We start from the raw sequence: 22920 nt of genomic DNA, 5'->3' as shown, positions 1-22920 counted from the left end.
ATGAGAGTAGCTGTGTCTGGGGCACAGGTATGCAGGAGAACTGAATCCTGCAGAGACACCAAGAACCGAAATACCATAGGCAGAAATTAAGGTTTCTATGAAATGTTAGTTCTGATGCCAAGATCATCAGATATTTATACTTTAATATATGTGGTGAATATTATTGACATTAAGAATAGTTAACATTCCTGGATCATATTTTAAGTGCCAAGAAGTATTCTAAGTATTTTTGATATAAGAAAATACCAGCAATATCTTCAACTGCAGATGCTGATAAACCTGATTTTGGCTTGAGATCAAATTATTGGAATATACATAGGTGAATATATTAATTACCCATACTAAGAATCACTAGTTACTTTATTTAGGAGATTATTTTTAAAAACTCTCTTACAACAACCATAGGAGATAGGCAATTGTTTTCCCCATTTTGCAGATGATGATTCAGCCTGTTGTGTTTTCTTTCCTTCCTGTTCTCTTATCTTTTGCATTTTTCCAATTAATCCTTAGAGCTGACAATGTAATGAACCCAAGTTTTCTTCATGTAGCTGAAGGAAGGTTATTGCAATTCATGCATCAGGAGAGATTGATTTGAAAGTCTATTAAGTAGAATTAAGAAGGTGGGGACTCAATTGTGAGCTTTGAATCTTTCCTTGGTTCCTACACTATGAATATGAAAGATTACGATCAGAAAAATAATGAAGCAAAACTAGCAAGCTAGATGGAGTAAAGAATCAAGAAAATGAAAAAGGGGGAAGGTTACTTTATATACCTTTTTTTTTACTGATACTGTTTGAAATTTTTACAGACAAACCTATACAAAGTTAAACTTTATTTTTTTAGTTGTAGAAGAACACAATATCTATCTATTTATCTTTCTTTCTTTCTTCTTATTTTTATGTGATGCTGAGGATCAAACCCAGTGCCTCACAAGTGTGAGGCAAGGGCTCTACCACTAATCTAGAGACCAAGCCCTGAAATTGAACTCTTTGAAGATGTTTATTATCAATTGCTTTAAAAAAAAAATTGAGAGGTGATTTGTGTTCTAATGTCAAATTTGTTGTCAGTGACACCATTAATGATATGCATTCAACCAATTTGATTTATCAAAATTTGAAACCCAGCAAATACAAGGATATTTGTTTTATATTACATGATTTTTAAAGGACAAAATTAAATCCACGAAGGACAGAAGTGAGACAGTCAATGAAGGATGGAACTCATAGAAGATAAGGAGCCCACAATGTTTTCTGATTGTGAACCACTGACCTTAGTTTACTTATCAGATAATACAGTTCTTGCACAGTATTTTAAATCTTGTAAGTCAAAGGATTTTGTATTAAGGCCTTCAGACAAAATGAGGCATACTATACTTTTTGTATTTCTTTTTTTAGGGGGGAGGTACTGGTGATTGAACTTAGGGACTCTCAATTACTGAGCCACATCCCTTTTTTTTTGTTGTTGTTTGTTTGTTTGTTTGTTTTGAGACAGTCTCTCTGAGTTGCTTAGGATCTTGCTAAATTGCTGAGGCTGGATTTGAACTCACAATTTTCCTGCCTCAGCTTCCTTAGCTGCTGGGATTACAGGCATGCACCATCACACTCAGTTTGCACTGCTTCTTAATATCCTTTTTGAGAATAAATTTTTACGAAACGGAAGGCTATTACTATTTTTTCTTAAGGGAGTTGGCTATATTTTATTGTGATCCTAGAATGTTCTCTTTAGTGCTTCTCATTTTCTAACAAGGTCAGTTGAATATCTTGAAAGTTGGTGTGGATTGAATTAGGTAAATAACACAGAAAGCAATAATGAAAAATTCTACAGATTTGTATTTTTCACAACCAAGAAGTAGTGCTGATGGTCTGTGGACCTCAAATGTGACTACTTTAGATATGAACACTTGAATTTGAAGTATATAGAATGTAGGTGCCCATTTATGTATTTCATTTCTCCCATCCTTTCTTATTTTTCAAAAGGTGTCCTAGCAATATAGAGCAACAAAATCTAACACGTGTCTCAGAATTTCAACTCCTGAGCCTCTCAGAGGAACCAGACCTGCAACCCATCCTCTTTGGACTGTTCCTGTCCATGTACCTGGTCACAGTGCTTGGGAACCTGCTCATCATCCTGGCTGTCAGCTCTGACACCCACCTCCACACGCCCATGTACTTCTTCCTCTCCAACCTGTCCTTGGCTGACATTGGTTTCATCTCCACCACAGTCCCAAAGATGATTGTGAACCTCCTAACTCACAGCAAAGCCATCTCCTATGTGGGCTGCCTGACACAGATGTCTGTTTTTCTCATTTTTGGATGCATGGATGATCTGCTTTTGACTGTGATGGCCTATGACCGCTTTGTGGCCATCTGCCACCCTTTGAACTACTCAGTCATTATGAACCCTCGCATCTGTGGCTTCCTAGTTTTGCTATCTCTTTTAATTAGCCTTTTTGACTCCCAGCTGCAAAACTTGAGTGTCTTAAACTTTTCCTACTTCAAGGATGTAGAAATTTCCAATTTCTTCTGTGACCCTTCTCAACTCCTTAATCTTACCTGTCCTGAAACTTCCTCCAGTACCATGGTCAAATGCTTTGTTTTTGCCATATTTGGTTTTGTTCCCATCACAGGGATCTTTTTCTCTTATTATAAAATTATTTTCTCTATTCTAAGGATCTCATCCTCTAGTGGGAAGTACAAAGCCTTCTCCACCTGTGGGTCTCACCTGGCTGTTGTCTGTGTATTTTATGGAACTTCCCTTGGAGTGTACCTTGGCTCAGCTGTGTCATGTTCTCCCAGAAAGGGTGCAGTGGCCTCAGTGATGTACACAGTGGTCACACCCATGCTGAACCCCTTCATCTACAGCTTACGGAATAAGGACTTAAAATGCTCCCTGAGGAGGCTGTGCCATAGCTTGGTGTGATCACAGGATCTGTGGCATCTAACTGTCGTGTATATTGAAAAAAATGCAGCAAAATTAAACATGTAGTCTGGTCAATCTTGTTTCCTCAGTAACCTAATTTGTGTAGTTTAATGCATTTAATTTTTCATATTGTTTCAGGGTGGCATAATGGTATCTGAGCATTGGGGAGAGAGATATGGGAATGGTTAAAAGGGATACAAATATTCAGCTTGGGAACATGAAAAATTTCTGGAGATGGATGATGGTGATAATTGCAGAACAATGTGGAAGTAATTAATACCACTGAGCTGTGAACTTGACAACAGTGAAAATATAATTTTTTGAACTTTAAACTGTACGGTAATAACAATGGAAATAGAAAGTAAATGATCCTTCAAAGAAATGAATAGAGTGAATAATACTGATGAGTTCCCTCTTCTGTAGAAGAAAAGCTGAGAAACATTTGTGCACATTCATTTCTTCCTCTTGCTCCTGCTCTTGGTAAATCCCTTTATACTGGGATTTTATGGACCGAGCAGGTTCTGCTTATTGAACCTCCAATGTCATGATCGTCAATAAATAGTCTGTTCCTCCAGTCCTCCAATTTGAGGTCTCAGGTCTGGTACTCCAACAGACAGACATGCATTTTAGGTACCACATGAGAGAATAATAATATGCCACATTTCACTTATGAGGACTATGGGTATGTATGTATGTGGTGGCAGACATATCTCCATGTTTGGTTCCCCCCCATACTGGGTGTACTTCCTATACACTATCACCCAGGATAGCAGGAAATACGCCCCTTTAGACTATTTTCTAAGCACTCCAAAAGGGTCACAAAGGTTTTGATGTTGATGAAGATGAGGGTAATACCCATAATATTGCCAGTCCTTATTGAGAGACTCCTGAGGGCCAGGCTCTGAGCTACATGTTCTTTGTAGGTTGTTTGAATTCATCTGTATGGTCTTCCACAAGATATAAGTGCCACCATATTTTATTTTAGGGAACACAAGGAGCCCATTTTTATGTATCTTTTATTAGGTGTGTAGGTTGATTGAGCTTAACCCATGTTTGAATTAAGCTGAGTAGAGACACAGGATATCTGACTGGACAGTCCTACTAGGCTGTCTCCTTTGCCACCCAAACATCCATTTCACTTTCCTGTCACTCCAGGATGGGACCTGTTAGTCACTGTATACTTCCTTTGGGGGTGTCTGGCAGATTGTAGGGCAGAGTCTTCTCCAACTGTGGGTCTCACCTCTCTGTTGTTTGCTTATTTTGTAAAACAAGTATTGGGGAGTGCCTTGCATCAACTGTATCAACTCCCCCTATAACAATAGCTGTATTCTCTTTGGTGTGCACTGTGGTCATCCCTATGCTGAATCGCCTCACTGTAGACTGAGGAGCAGGAACATTAAGAGTGTCTTACAGAGGCTGCAGAACACAGCAATCTAATCTCATTGTCAATTCCATCATTTTTATAGTTTGGGTTGTAAAAACCAATCATTTAGACCTGGAAAGCCAACCTTTTTGTTCACATTACTTTTGTTGCTTCATAACTTGGCTTCCACTCCATGTTTCATATCTCAAAATTGCTTCCTTTGTTTTGTCTTTAATGGAATTGTGTGAGCATTTAAAATACTTTTCATCATAAACATCATGACAAAATCAGTGTATCCAGGTAGCCTCTGTAATTTCTGAGCAATGACAGTGGTCTCCAGGTAAAATGAGTATAGACACAGGATATATGGCTGGACAGATATATATATATTATATCCCCTTTCAAAGTTCATTCATGTTTTCTTTAAAAATTGCTTTGCTTCTCACATACCTATGTAGGCAAGTGATGCCCAGAGGCTACCTTGCTAGTCATGGATGGTTTTGTTGGAATCACCTGGTGAGTCTAGAAAGATCCAGTATAGAGGAGAGGCAGGTGTGCCCATCTGCCAGGTGTTCTGTGGGGAAATCTGACTGAGAGGCTACTGGCTTGATGGGTAGGCGGGCAATACTGGAAAGCAGAGGGACATCTCCACCATCTTGGGGGTGCTTAGAGACCAATTGAAAATGGAATAGGCCTGGCCCTTTTGGGTCTGTCACCTACTTACTTCTACCAACAGAAGCCACCTGCCATATTCTGAGCTTCCCCATGTGTTCCTGTGGAAAGGAACTAGAGAGGTCTCTTTCCATCATTCTGAAAGGAACTAAACCCTCTTGTGACCAGGTAAGTTGGCTCAAAACCAGATCTTCTCCAGTTGAGCCATGAGATGGCTGCAACCCTTGCTGACCCTTTGGTTAGATACTTGTTGTGAAATATTTGAAGGGAGTAGAAACTTAACAATGACTGTGTAAAGATCAGGACTTTATACTATACCAACACATATCACTTTGAAAAAATCTAGAAATGGTTGTTATCTATACTGTCACAAAACATAAAGGGAGGGGGCAGGGGTTTAGCAAGGGCAGTGAAATGTGACGAACATCATTATCCAAAGTACATATATGAAGACTCAAATTAGGTGTCAACATACTTTATATATAAACAGAGATATAAAAAATAAGAATGGTAATAGAAAAAAAACAAAGTACATATATAAAGGAATGAATTGGTGTGAATATACTCTATTTACACAAAGATATGAAAAATTGTGTTCTATATGTGTAATAAGAATTGTAATGTATTCTGCTGTCCTGTATTTAAAAAAATAAAATCAATAAAACTAAAAAAAAAAACCCATAAGTCACAATGCCCCAAATCCCAAACCACAGTAGTTTGAAGAATAAAATAGGAATCTCTTTAGAGACAAAAAAATCTGAATTGCACAAACAGAATCGCCTCAGCTTCTTTTCACAGATTGGATAATTTTCCTTTGTTTACATAATTCATTCAAAACATTTGCAGAAGAAAAAGACAGAGGTTGATTTTTTTTTTCAAATAATAGTAAAACATCAAAGAAAGTATTTTACTACAAAATAGTGATAAATTAATGATATGTTTACCCTTTTTTGGACATTACACTGTCTATCTATCTATCTATCTATCTATCTATCTATATATATATATATGTGTGTGTGTGTGTGTGTATCAAAACATCATATTTTAACCCATAAATATGTAAATTTTGTGTATCAATTAAAAAAAGAAAGTGGAATTTTATATTACCATCTCTGAAACTTTGTAATGAAAATGCAGAGTACAATCAAGCTTCCTGATGAGAAGAGAAAACCCTGACTATTAAAAGATCATTTGCCTTTTTCTTCTACTTCTATGAATGCAAATAAATTATATTCCTCCTTAAAAAGATATGGATTGAGCCAGATGTGGTGGTACATATGAGTAATTCCAGCTACTCAGGAGGCTAGGCAGGAGGATAGCAAACTTGAGGCCAGTCTAGTGAGGCCCTGTCTCAAAAAAATAGGGTTTGGAGATGTATCTCAGTGGTAGCCACTTTTCTAACATGTTCAAGGTCCTGGGTTCAGTCCACAGCAACACACACACAATATAGATTGGCTGAATGGGTAACAAAGAAACATATAAACTGGATGGATGGACAACCCTCTTGCAAAATCTCATCTTACTGGTAAAGACACAAGAGATTGAGCTGGGTATGTTGGCACACACCTGTAATCCCAGGGATTTGGGACGCTGAGGCAGGAGGATTACAAGTTCAAAGCCAGCCTCAGCAACTTAGTGAGTCTCTAAGCAATTTAGGGAGACTGGGTCTTAAGATAAAAAGAGCTGGGGATGTGGCTCAGTGGTTCAGTGCTTCTGGGTTCATCCATTGAAAAGACACAAGAGATTGAAAAGGAAGGGAATGGAAAAGCTATCCCACACCCATAGAAGCTGATGATACACAGGACTAATTATACTTATGTCAGATAAAAGAGTCATTAAGCCAAAAACTGTAAGAAGAGACAAGGAAGGTCATTCTATTATGATGGAAGATTCAACTCAGCAAATGATCAATGATTCATAAATAAAAAGACAGCCAACACAGCACCACCCAAATATAAAAAGCAAATATTATATTTATAGGAAGAGATGGACTCCAATACAGTAATAACATATCTTAGCATAAGAGGAACTTCAACACCACACTTTCATCAATGAATAGATCATTCAGGCAAAGGATCAGCACAGAAACTTGTAGATTAAAACATGGCATAGAACCAGGGAATGTGCAGATATTTATAGAACCCTTTGTCCAAGAGCTACAGAATTCCCATTCTTCTCCATGGCCCAGGAGACATTCTTCAGAATAGATGATATCTTAGGCCACAAAATAAGAGCCAGAACATTTAAAAAATAGAAATCATATTTATTCTCTCTAAAAGATTGATATGTATCAATAAGAGCAATGATACACACACATAAAAATACATACAATGAAAATGTTCTTACAAAAAGTAGAGTAGCAAAAGTCATAGGGTCAGATTGACCCAGGTTCCAGGTTACTATGGACCCCAACCTCAGGATCTTCCTTTCAGAAACTGAATGAAAGAAAATACCTCAAATAAATATTTTTGGAATTAAATAAAGTTCTTTATATAAAATGATGAGTTCTGAACTGGTAAGCACTTGGATTTTCATTCCATTTCTCCAGGGAATACAACAAGAAAATCAAGGTGATGAACATTAATAATAAAGCAATAGTTTTTTAAAAAATATGTTTTGTTTGTTGATGGAACTTTATTTATTTGTTTGTTTGTTTATTTATTTATGGTGCTGAAAATTGAACCCAGGGCCTCACATATGCCAAGCAAGTGCTTTATCACTGAGCCACAACCCTAGCCCCCCAAGCAATTTTTTAGAACACCATCTCAGCACACAATATAAATGTTTTAAATCATGCTGAAAATCACAGTCCGGTGTGTATGAAAACATTCCAAACTTGAAATTTTAAGAACCACATATGGAGTAGAAAAGTTATAAGGAAATACGGATGCAGTTTAGTGTCGCGACCCCTTGCCCGCAAGGAAGACGCAACTCCGAAATCTTCTCTCAGTAGTTTTATTCGGGCCCTTGATATTTATTCTTCTTTCTTCTTCTCCCTCCTCCCGGATGCCCTCCCAGCCTTAATAAAGCATCCCAAGCCCCAATGCAAAGCTGCCGCGTGGAACTCTCTCACAGGGTGATGAAAAATCATGTGCCAACTCTCTCAGATAAGGAGTTGTTTGTCACATACCACAGCGGAGCCAGCGCCATCTCGTAATGGCGACCATAGTCTGCAGAAACGGCAGAAGCGGCTCACCACAGTTCCCCCTTTCTGTTTTATTAAAACAATACAGGCGAGAGTAGAGGTCCTATCCCACTGTGCAGAAGTGGCTGCATAGTATGGCTCAGTCCTAAGGAGGCGCCTTCCCCAGATCCGAGGCCATATCAGCCGACGCCTTTTTTCGTGGGGCGGGGCGTGGACGCGTCTAACCCGCATGCAATAGGACATGCTCTCCTTGAGGTCCACGTCAAGGATCACTCAAGTGCAGTGCCTTGCCTCGCATCCTGTATCGTGACGATGGTGGACGAAGGGGGATAGCTGAGGCTGAACTGTAGCTGTATTAATGACAAACAAGTTGACAGCACCCTGAAAGAAAGGCACGGACTTTAAAGCGATAGAAAAGCACTAGTGTGGAAACCCATCTGCGTGCAATGGCAGCAAGACCGGCAGAGTGCAAGGGCTTTCCAACACTAAGAGAATAACAAGGAAAGTCATGTCGATCCCAGTGCAATGTTATAATAACTTGGGGTGCAACGGCCATGACAAAGGTTTACTGTTTAAGATGCGCAAGCCAGACTTGAGGTGAGTTGCCATTTTCTAAAGCTGCAAGAGCTTGTATGATCATAGCCTTTTCTTGTGCATGGCGAGTTTTAAGGCGACAGAGAAACCACAAACAAAGTATAACACTGAAGCAACACATTGCACCAAAAATGCCTACTCCCACCCACTCTTTGAAGAAGGAAAAAGCAGAAGATATCCAATCGGTGAATTGACCCAAAGTCACTGGTTCGACACGGGTACTGTTCAAGACAGCAATCTGAGTTAGTTGAGACTGGATCAAGTTTTCTGCTGCCAAGGACCAGGTTCCGGATAGATATTCCCCGATGACGCGGGAGGCATTTCTGGAATCATTAAATCTGACAGAGGTTATGCATAAATGTGCACGTTGGTCAACACAACCCAAAAGCACTAAGTCAGCCAATTCTTCTACCTGAGCTTGAAGTAAATCTATCCTTTGGTTGGCAGCTAAAATCCCTGACAAAATATGTTGATTAATTGAATTTTGGGATTCAAGTATGGTGGAAGTTTGTTGAACAACTTGATTAATGGTGGCAGCAGTTTGTACTTGACTGGCCATGGCCACTCCGGCTGTAACTGCTGCAGCAGCAGACACTGCCACAGCTGTCACTATAGCTGCCGTAATTCCAAAATCTCTGCGGACTCTGAGTAGTTCAACAATGGGGAATTTATCTGGGTCCGCAGTGACTGGGATTGGGACAAAGGTTGGAATTTTCATAACCACTGCTACAGTCCAAGAACCATTCCAACACTCAGATAAGAGACAGGTAACACTAGAACAATCCAGCATCCCCGACGAGGTATTGTTAGCCAAAAGGAGCAAGAACGGGGATTGGACGCAGACCATTGCAGGAGGCAATGTAGCATTATGTAGCAAAGAGTTGAGCGAAACAGATGTGAGCCTATTACCTCGTTCACTTTTCCTAACAGTGCCAGAAACATTAGCCAGCCAGGTTTTGGCTCCTAGCAATTGAGCCAATGCAGAAATATCAGCTGAAGCCCCCTTCTCATTGGAAATCAGCCATTGAAACCAGGACCAACCTACTCCTGTAGAGGAGTTGGCACTATGGTTAAAATTATAAACATACCTCTTAAGAGAGGGGGAAAAGGAGAAACCCTTAGTAACTTGAAGTTTCTCCCAAGAATGATCCTGACAAGGCGTAAATGTTGGAGGGAAACCAAGATTAGGGGTACAGTAAGGAGAGGCCTTGAAATGAGTGGCATTGTAAGTACTATTAGAAGAAGGAGGCACTGGGATTAGTACCTTGGAGATCATAGCCAAGGTAGTTATGTTTAAAGCAGAGCTATTTACAGGGGTCCCTGAACCTGATTGCTTCCCCGAAACTACTTGGCTCAGTACAGCATTAATAATACTCCCTGAGACCTGCTTGGACCGCAATGGGTCCTCCCAGTTAGTCAGATTTTTGGTCTTAAGGCTAATGCAATTAGCGTTTCCAAGGCTGAAACAAAAAACTCCTGTGAGATTAACCTGAGATCGATTAAAAAGGCTTTCCACGTCCCCTCTAGGAGAGGCACAGGGAGCAGACATCTCACATGAGGTAGAGAAAAGAGTGGGGAGGACACTAGAACTACCATGAACCGGCATCGGCATTGGCCAAGCCCGTGCCACTGCCCACCACTGCATTGGTGTCGTCTGTGCCATCGGCACCAGCACCAGAACCAGAGCACGTAGCAGAGTGAAGATCCTCATCACAGGGTTGCTGTGGTATCTCTTGTTGCTGGTCGGTTGATGTCAAGACTCTTCTTGTCAGGCGTTCAGGGACCCACAACGGCTCCGTGCGATCCTGGGGAAAAACACATACAGATCCTCGTGCCCATGTCAGCACGGGGTCGGGGCCGTTCCATTGGCCTGTGAGAACATCCTTCCACTTAACATAACCAATCACAGAGGGCTGAGGGGACACATGTCTATCAGCCACAGAGCGACCATGAATATCCAAATTTAAAAAATTAATGGTAAAGAGAGCTAAGGACAGGCGTTCTTTAGGAGTGTGTTCAGCTCCTATTCCCCCTTTTTGTTTTTGTAAAGTTTCCTTTAAGGTGCGATGAGCACGCTCAACAATGCCTTGTCCTTGAGGATTGTAAGGCAGACCATGAGTAAGTTGCACTCCCATGGTAGAACAAAAGGATGTAAATTGTCTGCCAGTATAAGCAGGTCCATTATCAGTCTTAAGGGATGCAGGAGCACCCCATGCTGCCCATGCTTCTAGGCAATGAGTGATAACATTACGTGCCTTCTCTCCCGACAAAGCAGAGGCATGAATAACTCCAGAGCACGTATCAACAGAAACATGTACATACTTGAGGTTACCAAAGTCAGGTATGTGCGTCACATCCATTTGCCAGACAACCAATGGTTTTAATCCCCGTGGGTTCACTCCATAAGTAGGGGGATGAAGAAATGTGACACAATGGGGACATTGTAATACTATCTGACGAGCATCCGCTCTTGAAATGGAAAAACGCCTGCGCAGCGTTAAAGCATTAACATGGAAATTTTGGTGAAATAATTTAGCCCCCTCTAAGGAGGAAGCCAAGCATATCAACTGGCCTCTAGTGGCTGAGTCCGCACAGGCATTACCCTGTGATAACGGACCAGGAAGAGAAGTATGAGCCCGTATGTGCATTGGATAAAAGGGAGCAGTGCGGCTACAGATAAGTTGTTGAAGCTGATTAAAGTAAGCAGATACATTATGGGCATTACTAATAGCTCCCACGGCCTCCAGGACTTTGAGTGCTTGTACCACATAAATGGAGTCCGAGATAAGATTAAAAGGAAAAGAACACTGTTTAAAAACCTCAATAACAATTTGCAGTTCAACCCATTGTGGATTACCAGGAGCAAATTGATGCTGAACAGGGGGAGAATCATTAATTACATAAGCTCCCATTCCAGACTTGGAACCATCAGTGAAAATATTAACAGCCCCTGGAATTGGATTGGGTGAAGTTACCTTAGGGAAAATGATGGGATGTTCTTTAACAAAATGGAGTAATGGATGGGAAGGGTAATGATTATCAATAGCCCCTTGAAACGAGCAACATAGAATAGCCCAGTTGTCTAGAGTAGCACACAAAACATTAAGTTGAGCCTTAGTATAGGGTATAATAAGAGAAGAAGGTGATTGTCCAAAAAATTGAATGCTTTGGTGAATCCCTTTAAGTGCTAACGCTGCAACAGCGTCAGGATAGTATTCTAAAGATTTTCCTGGGGATATATGTGGATGGATCCATAGTAAAGGCCCATCTTGCCACAGTACTCCAGTAGGCTGCCGCATAGTGGCAAGCACACACAACTGGAAAGATTTATCACTTTGGAGCCTGTATAGAGTAGCATGTTGTATAGCTTCTTCTACTGTTATAAGGGCCGCTCTAGCCTCTTTAGTGAGGCTACGAGGAGAAGCAAGATCTGGATCACCCTTAAGGGTAGCATACAAAGGCTGGAGCACACCATTAGGAATATGTAAATATCCCCTTATCCAATTAATATCTCCCAACAGTTTTTGAAAATCATTCAGAGTTTGGAGATCTTGAGTTCTTATGGTGATTTTTTGTGGTTTTAGTTTATCATACCCAATTATTGCTCCCAAATACTCAATAGAATTCCCCGTTTGAACCTTTTCAGGTGCAATATGTAGCCCATATTGAGCTAACAGCTTTACTAAGTCTTTATAGGCCTCATTAACTATCTGCTCTAATTTAGCGGCCAATAACACATCATCCATATAATGAATAATCCTGATGAAGGGATACTTATGTCTGAGAGGTGCAAGTGCCTTCCCCACATACATCTGGCACATCGTGGGACTATTAGCCATTCCCTGTGGCAACACTACCCACTCAAACCTAAGATCTGGCTCCTCGTGGTTACACGAGGGAAGGGTGAAAGCAAAACGTTGTGAGTCTTTAGGATGCAAAGGAATAGAAAAGAAACAGTCTTTAATGTCAATAGCAATAATATGCCAGCCCTGAGGAATAGAGGAGAGCAGAGGTAGCCCTCTTTGAATGGGCCCCATAAGTTGCATTTGAGCATTAACTGCTCGTAAATCATGTAGTAGGCGCCACTTTCCTGATTTTTTCCTAATAACAAATATGGGAGTATTCCATGGAGAAGTAGAAGGTTGGATGTGGCCCAAGTTTAGTTGTTCTTTGATTAAATTATGGGCCGCTGCCAATTTAACCGAGGGAAGAGGCCACTGAGGCACCCAAACAGGCTCCTCGGTGAGCCATGTTATGGGTATTTGAGCCCCAGTGGCCCCTAGGAAAAACCCAGACCAAATCTGTTAAGCTTTTGATGACCTTGCACAGGATGCCTACACCCCTGTAGGTGTTTTCCTAGTCCTAGACCTGGCCTATACCCCATATTTTGCATAATCTGTTGAGACACCGGAGAATAGTCATTACTAAGAGTAAACCCCATGTCTTTCATCAGATCACGACCCCATAAAGAGATAGGTAAATCAAGTACATAAGGCTGAAAGGTGCCATTGTGTCCTTCTGGGTCCTTCCAAGATAGATGTCTACAGCTGATTTGAGGGGCCTGGGCATATCCCAAACCTCTTAGTGATTGATCTGAGAGCTGCACCGGCCACCCCTTTGACCAGTCCTTTTGTGCTATTATACTACGATCTGCTCCAGTATCTAGCAATCCCAAAATTGATTTGCCTTCTATGGTTAAGGTTAAAGTAGGACGGTCATTCATATCTAAGGACAAATAAACAGAATTCCCTCCAGTGACTCCAATCTCATCACTTGTCCTTGAAAAGGAATCAGCAGGAAAGCGGGTATGCAGACTGGGTAGAATTAGCAATTGAGCAATCCGGTCTCCTGGGGAAATGGACACAATACCCTTTGGAGCTTCCACCATAACCTTTACTGATCCTACAGTATCAGGACTAATGACTCCAGGAAAGACATGAAGACCTTGTAATATAGAGGATGCACGTCCAATTAGCAAACCTACAGTGCCAGGTGGTAAAGGTCCTTTGAATTTAGTTTCCACCAATTGGACTCCCATCTTAGGTGTTAGTACGAGTCTAGAGGTGGAACAGAGGTCCAATCCCGCGGCACCTGTAGTGGCTCTCCGCGTCTCATGGGATGGCGTAGAGATGGCCATGTCTCGGGTTTGGGTGTGACATTCTCCATTGCCCCATATATTTGTGGGCCCTGAGGTCGGGGGCCCCTTCGGCCGTTTTTTGGCCCAGCTGAAACAGGCTGTCCATAGATGTCCCACACTGATCTACACTCTTTTGCCCAATGCTTTCCCTTTTTACATTTTGGACACAGCCCCGGTTGACGAGGGCCATTGGAAGGGCCACCGCGAGGGGGTCCAGTAAAATTATCTTTTTTAGGACATTCACGTCTGAAATGACCAGGTTGACCACAATGGAAACATGTTCCGGCACCAGGACTGCCCCCTTTTGCCATCCGAAGGACAGCAGCTGCAAGACCTGCATTAGTTAAAGGTCCTCCAATCTCTCTACACACTTTCATCCATGCTTCTATGCCCTTATTTTTATAAGGAGTGATTGCTGCTTTACATTCCTTAGTGCACTGCTCAAAGACCAATTGCTTGATAAGGGGCATGGCTCTATCAGGATCCCCAAAAATCTTTCCAGCGGCATCCACCATCCTTGCTACAAAATCTGAAAAGGGTTCTGTAGGGCCTTGTAGAATCTTGGTCAAATTACCAGACACCTCTCCTCTATTTGGAAGCGACTTCCATGCCCGAATGCAAATGTTGTTAATTTGATCATATGCCTCAAGAGGAAATCCTGTCTGTTGATTTGCAAATCTACCCTGCCCCAAGAGCATATCCTTGTCCCAATGGGGATGTCCCGCCGCATGGTTTTGGGCGGCCTGCTCTATTGCGCCCTCTAGCACGAATGCTCTCCAGTCCAGATATTTACCCGGGGAAACGCAAGCCCGAACAAGGCTAGCCCAATCAGAGGGAGTCATACAGTATCTAGATAGATTCTCCACCTGAGTCAGTGTGAAAGCGGCATCCACCCCATAAGTGCGCACAGACTCCGCCAGGGTCTTTACAATTTTAAAATCTAAGGGTTCATGGACTCTTCCCCTGTTGTCATCCTGAAAAACTGGATAAGCAAGACCCATCTCAGCGTGAACAGCCCTCCATGTTTGGGCATGGAAAGCTCTCCCCGAAGTGCCCCCACCATACGGCGGTGGATCCGGGGGATCGTTTTTCCTGAGCTCCTGTTTCTTTTTGTTCCCTTCTTCTGTAGCTAAACTCCCTAGCTGACAAGACAGCCTCCCGAGCTCTTCCTCCTCATCCTCCTCCTCCTCTGACCCACTTTCGCATGGGGGTGTACGCAGCGTACTGAGATCTGGATACAACCGTCTCCTCCCCCGTGTCATGCTCCGCACACTCCCCTCTTCTCGAGTCACTTCGCTTTCTGTCGTCTCCGACTTTTCCTCATGTAATCGCTCTAAAACCTCCTGTCCTTTAGCAAGTGCTTCCTGGCATCTGCCATCCGTAAGGCAACCACGGACCATTTTCCAAAGGGGTATCACCCCACCCTCTAACATGCCGTGCTCAGATGCAAAATCAAGATCTTTGCCTAATTTATCCCAACTAGGCACAGTAAGGCTGCCCGAAAATGCAAACCACGGTGCAGCGACATCTACCTTTTGTAAAAATCTCTGTAGTGTACTATGCTTCACTTCCAGTCCCTTGGAACGTAACAGGCCATCTAGGGCCAGAAGAAGCGGACTTGAAGATGTGGCACCCATGACACAACGACAAAAAAAATACAGACAGCAGAAACACACTGACACAGCGAAAGAGACACAGAAAGCAAAAGCGAAAGTAGACGCAAAAGTACACGGCGCGACTGCAATAAAATGCAAGGCTTCCTCTTTCATTACAGACAGAGGAGTTGCCCCACTTTCTTCGCGTATCCCACTTACCTGGGACTAACCCCGCTTTAATCGCGGATCCCCTTACCTGGGGACTGACCCCGCTTTGAACGCGGATCCCCCTTACCTGGGGACTGACCCCGCTTTGATCGCGGATCCCACTTACCTGGGACTAACCGGTGCACCACCCCTGACTACTGAGAGTTCTGATTTTCCCGGGTTTCGGCACCACTTGTCGCGACCCCTTGCCCGCAAGGAAGACGCAACTCCGAAATCTTCTCTCAGTAGTTTTATTCGGGCCCTTGATATTTATTCTTCTTTCTTCTTCTCCCTCCTCCCGGATGCCCTCCCAGCCTTAATAAAGCATCCCAAGCCCCAATGCAAAGCTGCCGCGTGGAACTCTCTCACAGGGTGATGAAAAATCATGTGCCAACTCTCTCAGATAAGGAGTTGTTTGTCACATACCACAGCGGAGCCAGCGCCATCTCGTAATGGCGACCATAGTCTGCAGAAACGGCAGAAGCGGCTCACCACAGTTTAGGAGGAGGAAAAAAAAGGTGTACAAGAAAAGTCATAGGTGCTTTGAGAATATAAGTAACCGAACATGCCATTTAGGGGAGAAAAAGAGCTAGGATACTGACATTCACATTCAGCCTTAAGGGTACACACCATCCATCAAGGACAAGAGGCTGCTCTTCTGAAGATTCTCCCCAGGTTCCCTTCATATCCTTGTTCCTCAGGCTATAGATGAAGGGGTTCATCATGGGGGTGACCACAGTATACATCACTGTCGCAATTGTACTTTCCAGTGAAGAATGGGTCCAGCAGAACTGAGGTAAATCCCAAGGTCTGTTCCAATCTACTGGTAAACAAAGAAACCAAATACATTTTCCTAATACGGTTCAGAGTGGTTGTTTTTAAACCACATTCAACAGGTGTTTTGACATTAAAACACTAGAGTGTATTTGTGTTAAATTCGTGAACGTGCCAACACAATTCCCTCCAACTTAAAACATTTGATATTTTTCTGAACACTTAGAGGGATTGACATATGAAAAAAAGAATTGGACTGATTATATAAGACATCAGAAATAATGACATTATTGATAGATGGTATTGTGGACCCTAATGTGAAATGACAAGTATAATAATATGCACTAACAAGAGATCACAGTAAGTCAAATCTGTCAATAAAAAATAGGAAACATAAAGAAAATTTCAATCAATTTTGAATAAAGTGGACAATACTTTCTGCATAATAGGTCCTCAGTGAGAAACTCTGTGCTCATGTGTCATATGTCACAGAGCCTATAGTTTATAGGAAAGCATGGTGACAAGTTTGGGACTCACTAGGGTATAACTTTCATTGAAAAAAGGGTCTATAATCCAAAGAGTAAGAAAAGGAAACAGAATAGCTGGAAGGTACAACAGAAGCTAAAATTCTTCCAAAGTACAGGGATTCACCCCATAGACAGCATAAACTGGAGACTTCCCCAGTATCATTGTGCTAGAGGCAAAGCCCAGTACCCAGGTTCTCTCCTGTTCTCCTTCTGACTCATCAGCCTCAGTGGGACACAATGGTTCTTTCCAATGACCATCACTGAGGCTTTCTCTTCTTCATGATCTGTCCCCAGGAAGCCCACAGAGGTTTGCACCGAGGCTGAGATCACAGAATTACACTTGAGGGGCAACTGGGCACGTTTATAATTTCCAGAATCTCAAAGTTTGAATTCTCAGGGCTCCTCATTAATCATTGCATTGACTTCCCATCCTCCAAAAAATTCAGCTCCCTTGGGGTACCTTTGTACTCCAAGAAGGCAGAGTGGCAATTTTTCAGCCAATTTTGTGTCTATGGAGGTAACATAAGGTAAGATGAATTTATTTCCTTTGAAGAGAAACTGTTTTAACATTGGTTTGATTTTAGAGTCACCAGGTTTTCTTTAAGCAAGGTTAATTTTCTATAAGGAACCAATCCCAGGAACAGTCTGTCTGTGCTCTATCTCCTCAGAAGGATATTTAGGAACTTAAAGGATCATTTGGTGTTTATAATGTTATGGAGGGAAAAAAAGGGTTTTTTTTCTGTTAATATTTTTCTCAATTTTTAAATTTTTCAAATTGTCAGATAAAATTGAATGTGTCTATCACATATGGCATAATGGTTAGAAGTATTTTATAGTTTGAAATGGTGGAATTTAGAAACTTAATATAAGCATTACCTCACACAGTTATTTTCTGTGGAGAGGACACTTAACATTTACTCATAGTTTTTTTTTTCACCATAAGAATATATAAATTTATTTCTTATTTAAAAACAAAGAATACTTTTTACTTAGAAATTTTGGTATAAGGATCAGCAAACATTGGCTAGCCATCTATTTTATTTTTAGGGTTAAAATTTTTATTGGTGAACATCAATTATACAAAATGGTGGGTTTTGTGGTGCATGTTTGTGCATACAGAAAAACATAAGTTGATCACTTTTGTTCCCCCACCCTCTCTCCTCTCCCCCTGACCTCCTTCCTCTACCCTCTCCATTATCTCTTTTAATTTAAAACAGTCCATTTATTTATTTGTTTATGTTATTTTCCTCCTAGCTTTCATGGATTAAAGAAAACATGCAATACTTTTCTGAGTCTGACTTATTTTACTCAAAATTCTGGTCTCTATTTCCATCAAATTTTCCTGTAAATGACAATTCAGATTTTCTTTATAGCTGAATAAGTGTGTGTGTGTGTGTGTGTGTGTGTGTGTGTATCCCATTTTTTATCTATTCATCTATTCACAGATCCTCGTAGGCTGATCCCATAACTTGGCTATTGTCAATTGTACTACAATAAACATGAGTATGAACGCAACTCTGAAATATGCTGACTTCATTTCCTCTAAATAAATACAAAGAAATTGCATAACTGGATCATACAGTAGATCTAATTTTTTAACTTTTTGAGGAATGTTTGTACTGATTACCAGTTCCACCAACAGTGAGCAAGTACTCCCTTTTCCCCCACATCCTTGCCAGCATAGGTTGTTATTTGTATTTTGGACCCTTGCTGTTCTAACTGGAGCTCTAGATCTTTGAGGATTCAGCACTTCATCACCGCCTTTTTTTGTTGACAGGGATTTAATCAAGGGATGCTTAACCACTGAGCCACATCCACAGCCCTTTCTACTTTTATTTTGAAGCAGAGTTTCACTAAGTAGCTCAGGCCTTGCTGAGGCTGACTTTGAACTTGCAAGCCTCTTGCCTCAGTCTTTCGAGAGACTGGGATTACAAGCATGCACCACTGTGCCCAGCTCACCATCCATTTTAGCAAATCCTACAGTAGTTGTTCTGAACTTTCACTGTGGAGAAATAAGATTTACCTGGAGGGCTTATTAGACACAAGAGCTTCCTGACCCTGGAGTTTCTGATTGCATAGATCGGGGTGGAAGCCAAGAATACGCACTCTAACAAGCTCCCAGGTGATTCTGACTCTGCTCCTCTCGTGACAATGAGTTGAGATCCATTGTTCTCTGTGTCCCTAGAGCTTGAGTCTAGTTAAAGTTGTCCTGCACTGATGACTTATGCTGGTCCCCTAATCCCAGTCGTGTTGGGTGCGGTGCTCTTTCAGTTGTCTCCATGGAAGTCCCTGCTGCCCTGGCTCTTCCACAAGGGTTTTCCCAGAAGGTGCAGGGAGACCTTCCATTCAGCCTCTCTTGTTAGATTCAAAGACGCTGTGCCCTGGGACTCTGGAAGCTGACTTAAACTTTTCAGGACCTTACAAAATCCTCAGAGCACCTCATTCAATTAACTGTTCTAACAGCTTCCTGGTCTTTACACAGTTCTGCTCCCACAGGGTAGAAAAGGGAAGCTTTCTGCCGCTTCCTTCTCCCTAAAGACAGCTGTTGGAAGCAAATTTGGTTCTCCAATTGTTTGTCTCCTTTCTCAGGTCTGCTCGACTGCTTGCAGTCAACAAGCTTCTTCTCCTGGAGACTTAAAGATTGAGTTCTTTATCTGTCTCCAAAACCGTCTCCCAGGGCCCATTAAGCGGCTGCTCTGACTGTGCTCTTCCCTTCACAGAGTTTAATTTCATAGACAGGAGTTTCTCCCTGGGGGCTGTGTTAGTGCCACAGGGACTCCCCTAGGCTTGCCTCTGAGTGCCCTGCTGGATTGACATGAAGTCATCACTCGTGACTTTGCCACTGCACATTCCAGAGTCAGAAGACTGGCAATGCCCTTCCTTATGTGGGGTATGGATACACGTGGTCCCCGTAGACCTCAGGGCCAACTATTGTGTTAGAAATGAAGACTTCCTATGAGTTAGGTGAGGACAAAGTGAGCACAGGGAAAGGGGATTATCAAGTACAGAAACCTCTCAATTTATGAAGCACTAACCAAAGGGATGGGATGGAAAACCCAGGAAGGGATTTGTAAGAAGCCATCACTAACTGAATAATTACACAATAATAATTTAAGTGGTGCTCACTGCTGTGCTAGATGGGTACGGAGACTAATGTGGTCTTTGGGGACTTTCTTTGAGAGTCATGTAAGTCAGAGAGCATGAGGGGATCCTGAGAATGAGAACAGCATGGTAGGATTTAGGCTGGGATACTCCTGCCTTTCCAACTCCTGACTCTCCACCAGGAAAATTCTCTTTCTCTGTATACAATTAATAAATGTTTACTACCACTAGCGCAAACCCATAAAGACCTAATCCATACATTTGACCTTTAAGAAGTGCTCTGTATGGACCTCTAATCGAGTGTTCCAAGATCAACCTGATGCTCTACACCTCCCTGATATTTCTTTTGCTCTCAGAGCTGTACCTTCCAGTTAACATCAGTAGCTTCGTCACCCATGGACTTTGACCTATGCCTCTGTACCCTCCATTTCTCTCTCTCTGTCTTTAGCACAAACTTCTCTCCAAAGCTCCAGGCTCCACTGGGATATCAAACCATCATCTCAGTTTGCTTATTGAACTATCCAATGATTAATTTTATCCATTTTAAGTGAAATGGGCTCTCACTATGTTGCCCAAGCTGCTTTGAAACTCTAGGCTTCAAGCAATTCTCCTACCTCAGCCTCCTGAGTAGGTGTGCACCAGCGTGCCTGGCTATCCACCAATATTTTGTGAGTAAGTTCTGTGGCCTTAAGCATAGTCACTCCATTTTACAACCATCAATTTACAAACTTTTTCATCATCTCAACTAAAACTCTGTATCTATTAGAGAGTTTTATATCTATTCTTTCATTTCCCCCACCTATGGCAACTGCTATTCCACTTCTATTTCCATGAATTTGAGTATTCCATGTACTCATTGGAGTAGAATCCTATAATATTCCTAAACTTGGTTATCTTAATTTTGACATTTCAAAACCATTCCAAGAAGGGGTGGTGTTAAAAGCTCAGGAAAATATTTTTGAGAGATAATCACTAACAAAATAATTACGAATGGTTATTGAATCGAAATGGTGCTTACTATTGTTTTGGGTGGGCTCAGAATCCATGGAGAGCTTTGGGCTTTCCTCAAGATCCACCCAAGTCAGGGATCTTTATGAGTCCTATAGATAACAGCAAGTTTATGGGTAGGTTTCAACTTCTTGTCTTTCTAACTCCCATCTTGCTAAGCAGGAACTTTATTATTCTATGTACAACTCATCAATTATTTTCTTCCATCAATGGAGACCAATAAAGACCAAATCAAAATATTTGACCTCCAAGGTCATAGCACCTTTGGGGGATTCTTCAAGTCCTCAACTTCAATGTTACAAGATTAAACATGATCGTTTTGTCTTCCCTAAGATATTGCTTTTTAAATTATGGCCATATCTTGGAAAGTAATGCTGTCAATCTGTTACCCTTGGAATTGTTCTGCCTTGCTGGTTCTCAACTGAGCTTAGTTTACCCCAAATGTTGGTGCCCTACTCTCTTCAATTTCTGCCTCCACCACAAACTTCTCTCCCAAGCTCCAGACTCCAGTGGAATCTCAAACTTACCTCTCCATTTGTCTTATTTTGGTAAAATATGTGTAACAAATTTATAGTTTTTTAACCATGTTATGGTTTTCATCGGTGCAGAGATTTTGGGGTATGACCTCAAAAGCATTAGTAGCAGGAGCAGAAGTGGATTACATGGCGCTAAAACATTTGTAATCTATGAAGGAAACACTCCAAACAGGGAAGAGAAAACTACAGAATAGGATAAAATATTGGCAAATTGTACATCCAATGAGGGTTAATACACCAAATATATGAGGAAGTTTAACAACTCAACAGTAAGAAAACAGATCATCTGATTAAAAACTGGGAAAAACTCTGCATAGACATTTCTCATGAGAAGATCTACAGATGCCCACAGGTCCAAAAAGGGTGGCTCAACATCAGCAAATATTAGGGAAATGAGCATCAAGACTACCTTGAGCTCTCACGTCCCTCCAGTCACAATGGCTGTTATAAAAATGGATAAAGGGGAGTGTTGGCAAGGACATGGAGGAAAGGGAGCCCCCCAAAACTGTTCCTGGGGGTGTGTGTTAGTGCAGCCCTGAGAATGTCAGTGAGGCTGGTATGGAAACCCATATGGAGGCACATTCAAAAAGTAAAAATAGAACTCCACAAGATCCTGCAATCCCAGGACTAGGTGTGTATCCAAAGGAAATGACATCTGCATGTGGAAGACCCCTGCACCCCCTTGTTTACTGACACACTATTCACAGGAGCCAATATTTGTTGACAATCTGAGCACATATCAATGGATGAATAAAGAAAATGTGATGTACACACACATGGAATACTATCCAGTTATGAGAAAGGAAATCCTGTCATTTGGTACAACCCAGAGAATCTGGGGGATGTGAGATTAAGTGAAATGAGCCAGGCACAGAAAATCAATAACACAGGATTTCACATGTATGTGGAATCTAAAAATGTTGATCTCACAAAAACAAAGATCAGATTGGTGGTTAAACATCTGGAGTGGTTGAGGGTGGTGTTGGGAAATGTTCATTAAAGGAGAGAAGATTGCAATTAATTAGGTGGAAGTCATCAGAGAAACATAATTACAGTATGGTGACTGTAGTTAGTGATAATATGTTGTATCTGTGAAAGATTGGATGTAAGTGTTCTCATAACAAAAATGATAATTGGTTAGATCTAGGCATTATACTTTGTATATGTGCTTCTGAAACATGTTGTACCTGAAAAATACACACAATTTTATTTGCAAGTTTTAAAAAATTAACTTGAAAAATAAGCAGAAAAATTTAAAATAAATGGCTCCTTTCCTCCATAACACTGTGGACCCCAAGAGATCATAAAATCTGCAAAGAGTCTTCATGGAGACACATTACA

At 41.5% G+C, this 22920-nt stretch overlaps 1 protein-coding gene across 1 annotated transcript; it reads left to right on the top strand.

Annotated features, from left to right (window-relative positions):
* Nucleotides 1-2919, top strand: LOC114107669 (olfactory receptor 7E178-like). Its single transcript, XM_071602423.1, has 2 exons — nt 1-27; nt 1927-2919. Exons 1-2 carry the CDS (start codon nt 1-3, stop codon nt 2917-2919), a joined length of 1020 nt encoding a protein of 339 aa, XP_071458524.1.
* Nucleotides 2920-22920: the final 20001 nt, after the last annotated feature.

The sequence above is a fragment of the Marmota flaviventris genome, chromosome 1 (assembly GCF_047511675.1).
Source record: "Marmota flaviventris isolate mMarFla1 chromosome 1, mMarFla1.hap1, whole genome shotgun sequence".
Lineage (NCBI taxonomy): Eukaryota > Metazoa > Chordata > Mammalia > Rodentia > Sciuridae > Marmota > Marmota flaviventris.
This window is presented reverse-complemented; position numbering and strand designations above follow the sequence as displayed.